Genomic DNA, 16357 nt, shown 5'->3' on the forward strand with positions numbered 1-16357 from the left:
ACAATGTACAGCAAAACAAAAATAATAATGATCAAACCGTTTTAAAACGTACGGCTTTTCTCACACAAATCACTGAACATTCGGATATTAACATACAATATACCCAATACACGCGAAAAGAATCGATAACGAATCTGCATTGAAGCTTTATCAAATGGTGAAAATTGAAGATTTTCCAATGGATAATCGTTATAAATATCTGGATGTCATGTGTTTCCCTGATTTATATCCTGATGGTGTCAATGGACAACGAGAAGATAGAAACTTTGCATTGCCGGAATATTTATTTATTAGAACACGATTGATGTCGAAACATAGTAGATTCAGGTTGAATCTGCAGTATCTGTTCTTCCTTCTCAATGGTGCTAACTACCGACAGTTGAAAAGTGGTATCTATTATACGATGATGGTTACTAACCCACAAGAGAGATACACTGCTGGTAGATACTTGAACGAATTGAAAGGTTACCAATTAGAATCGAATTTAATGAGTATTTTCGCAAAATTGAGAAATACGGATCAATTTTGGCGACAACCGTCCAATAATGTAAAATGCATGACTTTGCATTACGGTCCAGCGACGTGGTTTTTGACTTTGAGTCCTAGTGAATGGAAATGGTCCGATTTGGGTAAATATTTACAAGATATGAATCCCGATAAAGAGAAGTTAGGCATCAGCGAACTAGTCGCATACGATCCTGTAAGTACTTCTAGATTCATGTGCATAAAATTCAAAGCCATGATTGATTTTATTTGTTCGTCCGATAATTCAATAGGAAAGGTTATTCATTACTTCTGGCGACTGGAATATCAACGTAGAAGTATCCAGCACATGCATTGTATGATTTGGATAAAAGATGCTCCAGTATTAGAAAAATCGCCGGATGAAGAAGTTGCTACGTTTATTCAAAAATACGTAACGTGTGAAATTCCAGATGATAATGTTTCGCCAACGTTGTACGATACGGTAATAAGTGATCAGAATCATAAACATAACTCGTATTGCATGCGTACGAAAAAAACGGAAACTAATATATACAGAAAGTGTCGGTTCGATTTTCCTCGGCAAGTTACTGAGAATTGTTTTAAGAGACGTTATCACTTCGATAGTCGGTAGAAAAAATTTACGCAGTAAGAGCAGATTGTACGATCTTCCTCGCAAGGAGTCGGAAAGGTTTATAAATGATTATAATCCGTCTATCAAATTAGCCTGGGAGGGAAATATGGACATACAATTTATTAGAGAAAAATCAGAGTTTTTAAACTCATATTTAACAAAATACACGACAAAGTCGGAAAAATGCAATACAGGCTTTGAAGTGATAGATTCGAATAAGTCCTTGGCATCGAAACTGTAGAATTTTGCAATGCGTTCATTAAATAACAGAGAATGCGGTGCTTTATAAGCTGCGGATACACTATTAGGGAATCCCTTGTACGGTACGGATAATGATACCATGGTCAAATGGATCGATGTTAATGAGGTGAGAAATAGAAAAGTTAAAACATTTAATGAAATTTAAGCTCTTGATGAAAATTCTACGAATATTTACTGTTCGTCACTCATCGATGATTACTATCCATAGACCTCAGGAATTAGAATCATTGAATTTGTACGATTTTGCCAGATTCTGGGAAATTACGAAACAGATGTCAAATAATGACAAAGTCAAGTGTTACAAACTGGCATCGGGTTTATTTTTAAAAAAAGAAAAAAGGGTTATTTAATTAACCAGTATCGATTTAATATAAAAACTGAGCCCGAAAAATACTTTTACTCGCTGCTTCTTCTGTTCAAACCATGGAGAGATTTGAGTGAACTCAAAGGTACATTCGAGACTTACACGGATGCCTTTAAGAATTCAGAGTCTGTTTTAACGAAGGCAATGAAATATCACGAAAGGCTCGAAGAAATACAGAAAGCTTTTGAGAACGTTGCTAAATTAATCGAGAAGCGCGAAAATGATCTGAAAACAGCAGACAGAGACAAATCCGATGACAATGAACTGGATTGTAATCCGATAGAAGCTGACGACGCGATGAAAGATCTGGAAGATTTTGGTAAGATTGACGACCCGATTAAATGATGTCGCAATTGAACGAAGACCAGAAAAGAGTCTTTGATGGAGTATGCCAAGTTTTACAAGATAAGAATCAGATTCTGCGACTGTACGTAAGTGGCGAGGGTGGTACAGGGAAAAGTTTTCTAATTGAAACAATTAAACATTGGATCAGAATAAATTTGGAAAAAACGACTGCCATATCTGCTCCCACGGGTATCGCAGCATTCAATATCGATGGCTTGACAATCCATAGAATGTTTCAACTACCCGTTAGTCATGAATCTACACCAAAATATACGCAATTGTCAGACATGGTCTTGAAAACTTTGAGAGACAAATTAAAGAATGTCGAATTATTTATAATCGAAGGAATTACATGTAATAATGCAATAAAGATTTAGGAACGACTGTATTCAGTGATGGTCAAGCCTATGTAGGTTTGTCACGAGTAAGTAAATTGGAAGACCTACATTTGATAAATTTCAATCCAGCATCAGTTAAAGCAAACTCGAAAGCCACCATTGTAGAATATAATCGACTGAGATCTATATTCAAATCTGAACTGCCACAAATCAATCCGTCCGAGAAAAAGGTTGTGAAAATGTACGATCGTCGATGGGATATCCCTAATATCATTGATGATATGCAGAATTATGATTGTGAGGAACCAGAAAGTATAGTTACGTGGAAAATATATGGCCTTTGCAATAACGATGCTGTTTCGTGTTACTCTAATGTAATATTACAATGTGCGTTTCATTGCGTACGTATTAGGCAACAAATACTGAAAAATAAAGCATCGACTGCATTGATTGATGCTATCTGCGCGTATGGTGAACGTAAATATTGCAACATTCAAGTGGTTAGAAGATCTGTCGGAAAACGCTTCGAAGAACGAACACAACAAGATGTTTCGGAATTTTTTACGGCTCTAATGTCGACGTATTCCGACATCAATGATGTATTAAAACTCGAATTAAAGCACGTAACATGTTGCTCGAATGTCAAGTGTAATTACAATGTAACTAAGCTGGAAAGCAGTAGTTTGCTAATATTACCTATACATTCGACATTAAAAAGGAAAAAAGGTGTCACTCTACAAAGTTTGATTAATGTAGAATTTTCTAAATGGGAAACGATAAACGGCAATTGTAACGAATGTAAGGGCACCGTGTTGAAAAAGAAAACCGTAATCAAATCAACTTTATCCGTCGTAGTAATACAGCTCAATTTATATACTTTTGTAAACGGTGTTTCTAAAAAAATTATCAACAATCGGATTACCGCCGTGCCGACGAGTAATATCACGATTAATAAAAAAAAGTACAAGCTAATAAGCGCTATATTTCACGAAGGTGAAGAAATGAATCGTGGTCACTACACGTGTATGTTGAGAGCTGACACAAAATCGGAATGGTATTACTCTAATGATATGGAAGTGTTCAAGAAAAAATGGCCCAAAGGAGCACAAGGGGCATACATATTGTTCTTAGAACAGATTAAATAATGGCGCTGTATAAAGGCTGCCGTAAACGCTACATTAAAACATCAACTGTTCTAGCGCTGTATAAAAGTTGCCGTAAGCGCCAAAATAAAATATCGGCTGCTTTGGCGCTTTATAAAAGCTGCTGTAAGCGCTGCATTAAAACGAGTGCAATAAGTTTTTAATTTGACCTAGGCTTCATGACATTTCAAAAAGTATCATCAAGAAAAAAATTATCAGACAGAAATATATATGTCGTGTTAAAATCGGAGAGACGAAGAAAAATATATGGTTGCGTTCTCACGAGAATGGGCGATGGAGAGGCCCATTCTTTATTTTCAATATTCATACAAGAATATAAATTCATTCTGTTGCAATTGAAATAAATGTGCAATGTATCGTTAAAAGTTATTACAATTATACAAACATTTACATATATGATTAAATAAAATATATATGTATACTATAATATAATTATATATTTTATATATATGTACATATATACCATATATTTCAATTATTTTGAACTGTATTGCATAAATTGTTACTTATACAAAGTTATGTGATAAGAATCGAAAATACATATATTTGTGATACTTGAATTACTAAAAAGCTGCTCTATATATCTGTACTTTAAAAAGTAAGTGATATCCTAAAAAAATCATAAAAATGAAAAGGTCAGGCCATGTTCAAAAGAAGGTACTCAAAAATTTAAACGATCTAATAATAAATTATCACGAAAAGTAACTGATATGTTATTCAAGGTGCCAGTTCAAAGTGAACATACGTAAAGTGTATATTATCTAAATTTAGTAATAATATATTACCATGAAAAGTAACTGTGATATTTTATTCAAGGTGCAAGTTCACATTGAATATACATACATATAAGTAAAACTGATTACAATTTGATTCTAGAAAATAAATGCGATATGTTATTCTTAGTGCACAAAATATAATAGTCGTTTATAGAGATTTGATTTGAAATTCATACTAGCCCGTACAATGAAAAATAATTGCTCGTAATTCCAGAGTACCAATTTGTTAATGACTCAGAAAAATAACATGGCGGCCTGCTCTCAAAAAACTTTCGATGGGTAGAATAAATAATTAAAATAAGAGTTGTGAAAATTGTATAAATTAAAAACCTCCAATCTTTCTTTAGTAAAATTTCGAATTTTCGTATCAACTTCCGATTTGTGTTATACCGTATTTTCAGGGAGTAAGTTATTGATCAGAAAACTTTGCCTTGTTGCTCGAAACGGGTGTATATTAAGTAAAATTTATAAATGTACAGTTCTCAGGTCAACTACAATAAAGCTATACGCTTAAAAAGTTTACTGATTATTTGTCGTAATATACAATAAAAAATTACATATTAATTATTCAAGATACAAGTGAGAAATAAATATCATTAAAATATACAAAAAAAATTTATCAATTTGACTCTGAAAAGTAAGTGACATGGTTCTCAAAGTGCAAGGTTTCATTTGACTTACAATTTTCTTCAGAAACACAGAAGAAAAAGGTATTTGTATATAGTTTTGTATATTCACTTCGTTGTGTGTGTAGAGCTTTTAAAAATACGTTGAATCCTTATTCTAATCTAATCTTCTTCTAATGTAATACTTTTCGTATTTCAAATGTTATAGTAATTATTCTGTAAGAGCTTCGACATTATTTCTAAATGGACATCGAGAAACATCATAGTTTTTTGAGAGCAGGCCGCCATGTTATTTTTCTGAGTCATTAACAAATTGGTACTCTGGAATTACGAGCAATTATTTTTCATTGTACGAGCTAGTATGAATTTCAAATCAAATCTCTATAAACGACTATTATATTTTGTGCACTAAGAATAACATATCGCACTTATTTTCTAGAATCAAATTGTAATCAGTTTTACTTATATGTATGTATATTCAATGTGAACTTGCACCTTGAATAAAATATCACAGTTACTTTTCATGGTAATATATTATTACTAAATTTAGATAATATACACTTTACGTATGTTCACTTTGAACTGGCACCTTTAACATATCAGTTACTTTTCGTGATAATTTATTATTAGATCGTTTAAATTTTTGAGTACCTTCTTTTGAACATGGCCTGACGTTTTCATTTTTATGATTTTTTTAGGATATATATATATATATATATATTACAAAAATTATTATCGCCATATGATAGCCCCCTTCGTACCGTGCAATATTGTAATATATATATATATATATATATACACATATATATAATATTGGCATATTATACCTACATACTTTAACTTTTAGTCGTAGTAATTCAAGGCTCTTATTAAATTATAATAAATTTGGTAAAAGGCTGTTAAGAGCAGTAAATATAAAAATTCAAATTATGTTAAATAGTGAAGTCATATATAAAAATAATATTCTTTAATGTAATGTCTAATAATGAATTACAATAAAAGATGACAAAAAATAATTAAAACATAAGTACTCTTTAAATATAGATACAAAGCGAACGTTTCGGTCAATATTTTGACCATTATCAACGCTGATTAAATTCTGAATTTAAAAACTAATGAACGGTGTCATAACGGTAATATATACATCAAGAATAGTCATAAACGTCATAGAGTATGTAACGCATTAAAAATACAATGATATATATAATGATTGACAAATATTATCGTAATAGAAAAAGAGAACATGATGTAAAAATGAAAAGCGATATTCCTCCAACATAGTCATAATGTGATGATTAAAATTCGTAAATTGTGTTTCTACTCCGGTTATTAGACCCGATAGACACATAATAATTTGAATCCTATAATGTTATTAAATATTTATTGATTTATTTAAGCTTGATAGGTTGTACAAAAATGAAGATGTTTATAGACTTACATATGATTAGATTGCAACGTGAAAACAGTAGTGTAGGAGGAACATCGATTCCTGAGATCCGCACACTTATAATGTCACAGACAAAGTGATCGAAAGGTGAAAACGAGCGGTGTTAGCTTATTATATTTGTGTATCTATTTTCAGAGTTTCGGTAGTTTATCAATACTGCTTATATATGTATCAGGTAAACATTCTGTGTCCGTTTGCAAGTTCAAATTATTTGTTTGTCTTTTAATATAAATCATCTCGGAGATTAATCTTTTTCCGAGGAAATTTTCTTTATTAAGAATTTTTACTTCATTCCATTTAAATTCGTGGTTGAAATCAAGCCTATGGTTAGTTATAACAGATTTATTTATTGTATTTCTATTAATATCAAGTTTATGTTCCGAAATCCTAGTACTTAATTTACGTCCCGTTTGGCCCACATATGATGCATTACAGTCTGCACAGTCAATTTTATAAACAACATTGGTATTAGAAAAAGTTTGAATCTTATCTTTATGCACTTTAATGTGTTTATTTAACTTATTTAAGCTGAAGTAAGAGAGTTTTGTATTAAGATTCTTAGTAATATTTTTAAATTGTTCAGATATGGTTGGTAAATATGGAATGGTAAAATATGAGTAAGGTGATTTTTCAGTGGAAATATTATTGTTAATACTATTGTTGTTTTTGTCGATCAATAATTTTAAACGTTGGTTTATGGTTTGAAATATTAATTTAGTAGGATAGCTATTATTTAACCAGTATATCAATTATCAACTTTAAGTTCTTGTTATGGAAAATTGGGTGCGATAATAAAAATGCTTTGTCAACCAACCCAATTATTGTTCCTCTTTTTTGACAAGGAGGATGTTGTGAAAAGTAATGTAAATATCTACCAGAGAAAGTTGATTTATGGTACCAATCTGTCTTAATATAATTATTTTCTAAAATGAGTGTGACATCGAGAAAATCAAGACTATTATTATTGTTATATTCCAATGTAAACTGAATTCTATTGTGAAAAGAGTTGAAAATGTCTAAAGTTTGTTGAATTTTATGAGATGGAACAGCACATATAACGTCATCTACGTATCTAAAATAAATCGGTGGTGTAAATGTTAAAAGATTGAGCGCTTGCTTTTCAATGTCCTGAAGTACTACATCCGCAATAATAGGTGAAAGTGGCGATCCCATAGGAGTGCCAAATGTTTGTCGGTAAAAATTGTTGTTGAAAGTAAAAAATGAGGAATTTAAAACTAAGTTTAATCCTGCCATAAATTCAGATTTCGGAATGTCGCAATTCTCAGCCAAATATTGCCATCTATCAGAAACACTTTTTAATGCCAGATCGATTGGAATATTCGTAAACAGAGAAACAACACCTAACGATATTAATTTGAAATCATTGTCAATATGAAGATCTTGAATTTTGTTGACCAATTCATAGCTATTTTCTATATGGCTATTAGCTTTTGAAAAGCTGTTTTTCATAATTTTATGTAAAAATAGAGCGAGATCGTAGAGTGGACTATTAATTGAGGTGACTATAATTCTAAATGGACAATTATTTTTATGGATCTTCGGGAGGCCGTATGCTCTTGCAAAAGTGCCGTCAGTAAATAATAGAGATTTATACTTTTGTACAGAGATGTATTTTTTATTTTTCCATCTAAGCAATAGGTCTCGTAGGCTGGTGGTTAATTTCCTAGTCGGATCTTTGTTCACAATAACGTATGTGCTATTATCTTTTAACATGTTTTCTATTTTATTTATGTATTCATTTTTGTCTAAAGCAACAGTGACATTGCTTTTATCAGCTCTGGTCAAAATGAGATTTGGGTTTTTTTTCAAGAAATTATTTGTTATCGAATTTAATTTTATTAAAATGTTATTGTTGTTGTTACGCGGATAAGAATAATTGTGAATTAAGTTAAAAACTTGTGTAACTCTATTTCTGATAGTAATAAGTTTGTCCGTAGGAAGTTTCTTTAAATTATACTCTAAATTTTTTATGAAGTCAATAGTTAAATCAGTTTTATTGGTAAAAGGCAAACTAAAGTTCTCGCCCAGTTGCAATAAACATTTCATGTCGTTCGGAATTATAACAGTGGATAAATTTATAAACCAACTTTCTTTGATCTCCATAATGTTGTGTTTAATTTTTAGAAAGCATATTTTCTCTTTCTCAAATCACTCGCATACAATTATGAACGAGCAATTTGAGAGAAAGAGAGAGAGAGAGAGAGAGAGAGAGAGAGAGTGTGTCAGAAGCATGGTCGTATACACACCGTGGTCAGAAGACAAGACAGCATGAGAGAGACGAAGATAATATGACTGTCTGTCCTTGTCTAACTGCGCGATTGCAGCTCCATCTATCGCGACATCGCGCAACTAATTTTCTGCTCTGTATTATTCCCAAATGTCATTTCGCACATACACATGTGAATGAAATATTCCAACACCAAGATCTTTTTTATTAGACTTCTAAACTTATTTCTGCAAGCTCACTAATATTCCTTTATGCAATTTTTTGTAGAAACCTGTCTTATTTTGTACGTATAAATTGTGAAACTTTTATACAAGCAAATATTGTTATGACGTGACGCGAGAAGCCAGAAAAAAACTCGTATTTAAAAATTTTTTGTCTTTTTATCACAAATTCAGACAGCTTCCTACTTTATTATTGTATTAACTTTAATCGTGGAAAAGCATTTGTTATTCTATTAACGCAATAAAAACTTCTTGGTGTTGGCAAAATATAATCGGTTCGGCCGGTAAAAGTAGACCTCCGGCATCCCCTTAAGAACATCGATAATTCAAAATGGCTCGTGAATAGCAGCAATAAGAAACTTCCTGATACTGGTTATGAATATTTTGAGTTTAAGTCAAAATTTCACTTCCGTTACAGCAATCGAGTAGCAGGTATCAAATTAGATACACGTTAGATGTCATAAAAAATTTTGAGGTCAATATTCTAAAGATACATAGAAATGACAGATTTGACTTGAAATTTGTCTACTAGAAATTCAATAGTAGACTTCCTTACAAAATTTTTGCGTGATAAAAAACATATTAACTATATCGATAGATTGTTATCTGACGGGTTTTCTTTGTGTAAAAGGTTTCTTAAAGAAAATAAAAATATTTTAGTCACTCGGGCTGATAAAGGACAAACAACCGTAATTCTAGATAGAACGGAATATTTGCAAAAAATGAGCGTTTTACTCAATGATTCTTGCACCTCTAGAAAACTCAAAAAAGACCCCATAAAACCTCTAACAAATGAGTTAAATTTATTGCTAAAATCTTGGCGGTTGAATAATATTATTGATGAGAGAACGTATAAGCATTTGAATTGTACGAACAATAATTTACCGCGGTGCTATGGACTTCCAAAGATCCACAAGAACGGTTTTCCTTTGCGAATCATTGTGTCTTCAATTGATAGTTCTTTCTACAATATAGCAAACTATATCCATAATATTATACAATGTTCCATAAAAAAATCAGAGTCACACATCAAGGATGGTTGGTCGTTTTCTAAGAACATTTAAGACAGAATAATTAATGATTCTGAAATAATGATTTCTCTGGATGTCACTTTGCTTTTTACCAACATTCCTAAGGAACTGGTAATGAATGAAATTGAGAAGCGTTGAGATGACATTTCTAAGAATACGAAATTAAATTTAGCACAATTTTTACACGTCATTGAAACCATCCTTGACTCAACTAGTTTTAGGTTTGAGGGACAATTTTTTGAACAAATTTATGGTAGTCCAATGGAGTCGCCGTTGTCCCCAATTTTAGTTGATATAATCATGGACGACCAGGAATCACATTGTCTTGGTTTACTAGATTTTACGGTTCCCGTGTACTATAGATATGTTGACGACATTTTTATCATAATACCTATTGATAAAATAGACATGTTATTATCCATTTTTAATTATTATTACGAACGTTTAAAATTTACGTAGAAGTTGGAATGTAATTTGTTGGGATATATCAATTATTTTTCTAGTCATCCTTTTAAATATCAAATCAACACGATTTATAATTTGGTTGGCCACGCAATTTTATTATCTGATCAGCGATTTCATCTAAAAAACATCAAAATTATTAAAAATATTTTACGGAATAATTGTTTTTCTACAAAAATAATCAACCGTTATATGTACAAAAAAAATCAATTTTCTAAAATACAATAAGTCTAGTGAAATGGATGACATTGTAACTGATTCACAAGAGAAAGCACCTTACATCTCAATATCATACATGAATAATTTTAGTGACAATATATCACACTCTTTAAAGAAGTTTGGCATTAATGTTGTGTACAGTTTACCGAAAAAACTGAATAATCTAATTACATGTGGTAAAGATATGCTATCTAACGATTGCGCGACTAATGTGGTGTATAAAATTGACTGCAATGATTGTTCCGCATTATATATAAGACAAACAGAGAGACATCTTAGTACACGGGTTAAGGAACATTGTAATAATATTAAATTACATCATAGTTTACATTTGGTTATAAGTAAACATTGGTCTGAATTTGAACATGATTTTGGTTGGAATAGATTTAACATTTTACACACTGAAAAACATGTAAGGAAGAGAGAGATAGCCGAAATGTTTTATATTAAAAAACTAAACAACAGAAACTCACAGAAGGATACAGAGAGTTTAAATGATATATATAATAAAATAATTAAGGTCGTTTAAACAATTTTACTTAAAATACTTTAGAATTTGACGATCCTTGGTTGGGATATGTTGTGGCTGTTTCACAATTTTAATTTTACTTTTGATTTTTGACTTGTATATTTCTTAATTAAAATTAATATGGTGCATTGCTGTATGATGAGCAAATTTTTACTAATTTATTGGTAAGTATTATGTACGTTTTCAATTGCGAAATTTATGTTAGTGTTTCATTTGACAATAACTATATATATAATAAATTATTTTAGTCTCACTTAAGAACCACAATCATATGGTTGAAACGTCGTAAAATTTAATAAAAACGATTATTACTTGCTAGTTTGGTCGATTATTTCCAAAACTTCTGCTATTAGATTCATGGAGTGGCCAAAATTCGAAAACATTTGAAACAATGGATAAATTATCAAAAAATATAAAAATTTTAACAATTTCCGTAGGGACTGGAATGATACAACCTCTCGAAGCTTTTACAAGATTTGGAAAAATTTCATTAAATATTTTTCAGATATAGTTATTTTGTATAAATACGATGTAAACTTACATTTACGAAACAATATTATCAAACTTTAATCACTAATTCACAATCAATTATCTTCTCGGTTTATAAATTTATTCAAGTATTCGTGGTTCAAAAGTGGCTACTTACAAGAGAAACCACTTAAGTTTGATAATCCCGTACACCTTCATACTGCCTTGTATCTCTCTTCAGCAAGGCTCCGTTCCGAGAGAAAACCGCAGCTGACCTCATATACAAGGATTCCAGCTGGCCGACCCGCGCTTCCTGAACGACGATCCAGCGGAGCTACTTCTGGGAGCAGGAGTCTACTCCTTGATCCTCGAGGAAGATCTTTGCAAGGGCGGATCACGGATACCGATCCAGCAGACCAGCCTAACATCGATCCTGTCCGGGGGCTACGACGCAGCAGCAACCAGCTGCCGCACATTCCAGTGCACCGTCGACCACGACCCCACCGATCTGGTTCAACGATTTTGGGAGCAGGAGAGCAACCTAGTAACTAGTGCCTCGATCACTCCCGACGAAGCCAGGTGCAAGGACTTCTTTGTGCGCACGTTTACTGGGAGATACATGGTGAGATTGCCATTTTTTACCGCCGACAACGCTCAACGAGACCCGTCGGTCAACGTAGAGCCTCCTGGGAGCGATGGAGAAAAAAGGAAGCCAAGATCCTCGATTTGGTGACCTATACCGAAGCTTTATGCGGGAGTACGAGGACCTGCAACATATGGAGAAAGTTAGCACATCGACAACCGCTTCCAGTACCAAATGCTACTTACCGCTTTATGGAGTCCTTAAGGAGTCGAGCACTACCACAAAGCTCAGGGTCATATTCAACGGCTCTCAACGCACATGGTTTGGTGAGTCACTAAACTCGCATCCCTCACTGGTGCGAACCTCCTATCAGCACTCGTCGACGTACTACTTTGATGGCGTTGGCATCGGTACGTCTTTGTCACGGACATTGAGAAGATGTACCGCCAAATTCTTGTACATCCTAAAGACTGCCGCTTCCAAACGATATTGTGACGCCACGACAATGCTGACGACACCCACGAATACGAGCTGAGGACAGTAACCTACGGACTAGCATGTGCACCTTTCCTTGCCATCAGAACGCTGCGACAACTCGGAATGGACTAAGAGGCTCATTTTCCTCATGGTGTTATGGCGCTACGGCGGGATTGTTACGTCGACGACGTGGTCACCGGCGCGAACAACCTGACAGATGCAAACAATCTTTAGACAGAACTGCGCAATCTTTGCATGGTGGACGGATTTCCGTTGAGAAAGTAAGCCTCGAACGACCAGGAAGTCCTCACGGGAATTCCGCAGGAACATCGTTTTCAGCGCGCATCGCACTCATGGGAAGGAGAGAGCCATTCTACTTTGGACCTCCGGTGGCATCCTCAAGGCAACTGGTTTTCATTCAGGATACATCCCCGTCCAGTCACCGACTTCACGAAGAGACGAGTCCTTGCCGAGACTGCACGATTTTTCGATCCGATGGGTTGGCTCGCGCCTGTCGTAGTCCGAGCCAAAATCCTGATCCAGACCACGTGGCTTCAGCAATTGGATTGGGACTCCCCACTGCCTAACAAGGGCGCACAACGCTGGCAGCAGTTGTTGAATCAGCTTCCTTTTCTTGATTACATCCGTGGCCCTTTGGCTTGGCACCGGAGACAATCACTCACATCTGCAGTTCCATGGTTTTGCCGACGTGTCAGAGCGAGGATACGCCGCCGCGGTCTACATCCGCAACACTGAAAAAAACAAGGCTTCAGGCAAGCTGTTGATGGCAAAGTTCAAGGTCGCACCTGTCAAGCAAGTATTGTTACCACGACTTGAACTATGCACCGCCGCTCTACTCACCACTCTTACGCTACATGTCCGCAACACTCTGGGCTTGGCAGCTACACCAATACACCTGTGATCCGATTCGAAGGTCACGCTCCACTGGATTCAGGAACACGCTGCTGGAAAACCTTCGTCGCCAACCAAGTAGCTTCCATCTAGACGCAGCTTTCAGACGCCCAGTGAAGACACGTGGCCGGAAAGGACAATCCTGCAGACTGTATATCACGAGACATTACTCTTAGCGAGCTACTCAACCACGCATTGTGGTGGATGAGACCTATCTGGTTGTCATTCAACGAGACTACTTGGCCCAACTCAGAAATCGACGCTCCAGAAGATGACCTTCCTGAACAACGAGCCACTAGCCTAATGACCAAGAGACCTGTCACCGTCGAATCGGACCTTCTTCTCAGGTTCCCGACATTGCATCGTCTGCAGCGAGTTATAGCTTGGTGTCGTTGATGGCTCAACATTGCAGAGCATGATGTCACCTGACCGTCCACTGCACCCAGACGAGTTGGATGCCGCCCTACTTCCCTGGCTTCGAGTAGTGCAGACGTTCCACTTTCCAGACGAGGTACAGGTAGACGTACCAGTTCACCACGTAGCTCTTTGGCAAAATTGAATCCGTTCTTCGACGACCAAGGCGTGCTGCGCGTAGAAGGACGTCTCAAACACGTGCTGCTGCCTTACAATAAGAAACACCCGATGATTGGCCCGCCGGTCTCCTGGTTAAATCGACTGATTGAGTCTTGCCATCGTCGGACTCTGCACGGAGGTGTCCAGCTGACACTCAGCCTGCTCCGCCTTCGATTCTGGGTGCTATGCGGGAGGATTGTCGTCAAACAGCAGCTACACCAGTGTGAAACCTGCACTTAATGGCGAGTTGTCATACCACAACCTCTGATGGGCAACCTTTCTCGTGACCGAGTGACGCCGACTCGACCGTTCCTCAGCACCGGCCTAGATTACGCTGGATCAATCCTCATCCGGACTATCAAAGGGCGTGGACACCGCGCTCACAAAGGATATATCGCTGTCTTCATCTGTTTTTGGTCAAAGGCCATTTACCTGGAAGTTGTTTCAGACTATTCTTCCAAGGCCTTTATCGTCGCCCTACGCCGCTTCGTCTCCTGCCCGCCTGGATCATCAGAGAGTGTCTGCAACGGACGAGAATTAAGACAGACTCTTTGTCTGCCGCCGGGGCCTGTGCATCGACATCTACAGTGACTGCGGTACGACGTTCATCGAAGCAGATCGCACGTTGCGCGAGCTCTTCACGGCATCGACATCCGAAGGTCATGGTATTACCTTTGCCGCCACCGCTCAAAGAATTCACTGGCATTTTAATCTGCCACCGGCTCTGCACTTTGGTGATCTGTAGGAGACCACCGTGAAATCGATCAAGTTTTATCTCCGTCAGGTGATCGGCGAGACCACTCTCACTTTTGAGGAGTCGAGCACACTCCTTGCCGAGATCAAAGCCTGTCTTAATTCTCGTCCGTTGCAGGCACTCTCCGATGATTCAGACATCTCGGCATTGACACCCGGTCACTTCGTCGGGGCACCGCTCCTCGCTGTGCCCGAGCCATCGCTGACCAGCCGACCTGAAAACACATTGTCACGATGGCGTCATTTGCAGGTCATGAGAGATCACTTCTGGCATCGATGGTCAACAAAGTACATCCACAGACTCACTCCGAGATCCAAGTGGCTCAAGGACGAGGCCGCACCCCGCATCGGCAATCTCTACTTCGTGCGTTCCGAGCTCACCCCTCCGAGTCAATGGCCCCTCGTCCGAATAACAAACCTGCATCCCAAGGGCAACGGCATCATACGCGTGGTCTCAATCCGAACAACTACCTTCAAACTCGTGCGCACACTCGTCAAACTCGTCTTGTTCCTGGGCGTGATCAAAGCAACCGCGTCGAACACCGACACCTCATAACACATCTCAACACTATTCACGTTCACGATCACTCCATTACTCATCTTTGCAGTTGCGTCTCGCAATATCACTCCACTTTTGGCACAGCGCCACTCGCGCACATCACTGTTACCATTCACCACTGCACTCGTTTGTCATTTCACGATTTCCTTGCATTGTATTTCACTTCACACTCGCCATTCTGTTCCGATCACGTGTATCATCACGTTGCCGCATGATTATCACATATTTCACACCATCACCACGTGCATTTCACCGCGCAGGCGCGCGTCAGTCCCACCATCAAATGCTATTGGACTGCGATTCGCGACTGGAAACCACCACCAACTATTTTGTCATTTCGCGACAAGGCGGGCGGGAATGTTCAAAATGCAAATGTAAAAGTTACATATTTTTTTAGAAATAATTGTTAGAAAAATCAATTGTCGAGTTAGTAAACAGTCAAAGTTGTTTATATGTATCAACAAAAAACCCATCGTAAATTTTAACAGGTCATAAATCTGTCGCCAAAAAAATGGCACCGAAATGAACAATTAACGATATCGCAACCGTTTCGCCGGATGTCTATGTCGCGACAAGCATGCGCGGCTTATCACGTGCGTTCCGAACAACCAATAATTCAAGCCATCACACGCTCGCGCATGTCAAACCCGCGTCTTTTTGCGTAATCTCGTTGAAGCGGCCAATTATGAACCGTGCTCTCAGGTCATCTCGCAAACTCAAAATTGTTCATAATTATTGGCGCTTTACGAGAGGGTGGGCTCCTTCGAAAAAACCTTAAAAGGGAGTTCACGTCCGGACAACGTCGCTGTATCGCTTTTCCGCCGTGAACCGCATATCGCATCTCTGTATATTTGACAAACCGCAAAATTTGTTGACAACCGCTGC

At 36.7% G+C, this 16357-nt stretch overlaps 2 protein-coding genes across 2 annotated transcripts in view; both read left to right on the plus strand.

The window, feature by feature from the left end:
* The window catches only part of LOC146724103 (uncharacterized), a 33535-nt gene extending 21187 nt beyond the window's left edge, over positions 1–12348 (plus strand). Inside the window, exon 2 of the mRNA XM_085480420.1 lies at positions 11911–12348. Coding sequence (XP_085336546.1) covers positions 11911–12348 — 438 coding nt within the window. The remainder of the gene's footprint in view (positions 1–11910) is intronic.
* Positions 12349–14005: 1657 nt separating this feature from the next.
* LOC146724104 (uncharacterized) lies at positions 14006–15469 on the plus strand. The gene is made up of 2 exons (XM_085480421.1): positions 14006–14098; positions 14906–15469. The coding sequence occupies exons 1-2, from the start codon at positions 14006–14008 to the stop codon at positions 15467–15469; spliced, it is 657 nt and encodes a 218-aa protein (XP_085336547.1).
* The last annotated feature ends 888 nt before the right edge of the window (positions 15470–16357 follow it).

Source organism: Nylanderia fulva, unplaced genomic scaffold (assembly GCF_048542155.1).
Source record: "Nylanderia fulva isolate GAGA-0341 unplaced genomic scaffold, ASM4854215v1 Scaffold149, whole genome shotgun sequence".
In the NCBI taxonomy this organism is placed as follows: Eukaryota; Metazoa; Arthropoda; class Insecta; order Hymenoptera; family Formicidae; genus Nylanderia; species Nylanderia fulva.

What these genes read in the sequence shown, in the direction of transcription:
- LOC146724104 (XM_085480421.1), top strand. Translation starts at nt 14,006, where the DNA reads ATGTCACCTGACCGTCCACTGCACCCAGACGAGTTGGATGCCGCCCTA. An exon ending in CGTTCCACTTTCCAGACGAG is followed by an intron (nt 14,099 to 14,905) that starts GTACAGGTAGAC and finishes GGTGATCTGTAG; the next exon opens with GAGACCACCGTGAAATCGAT.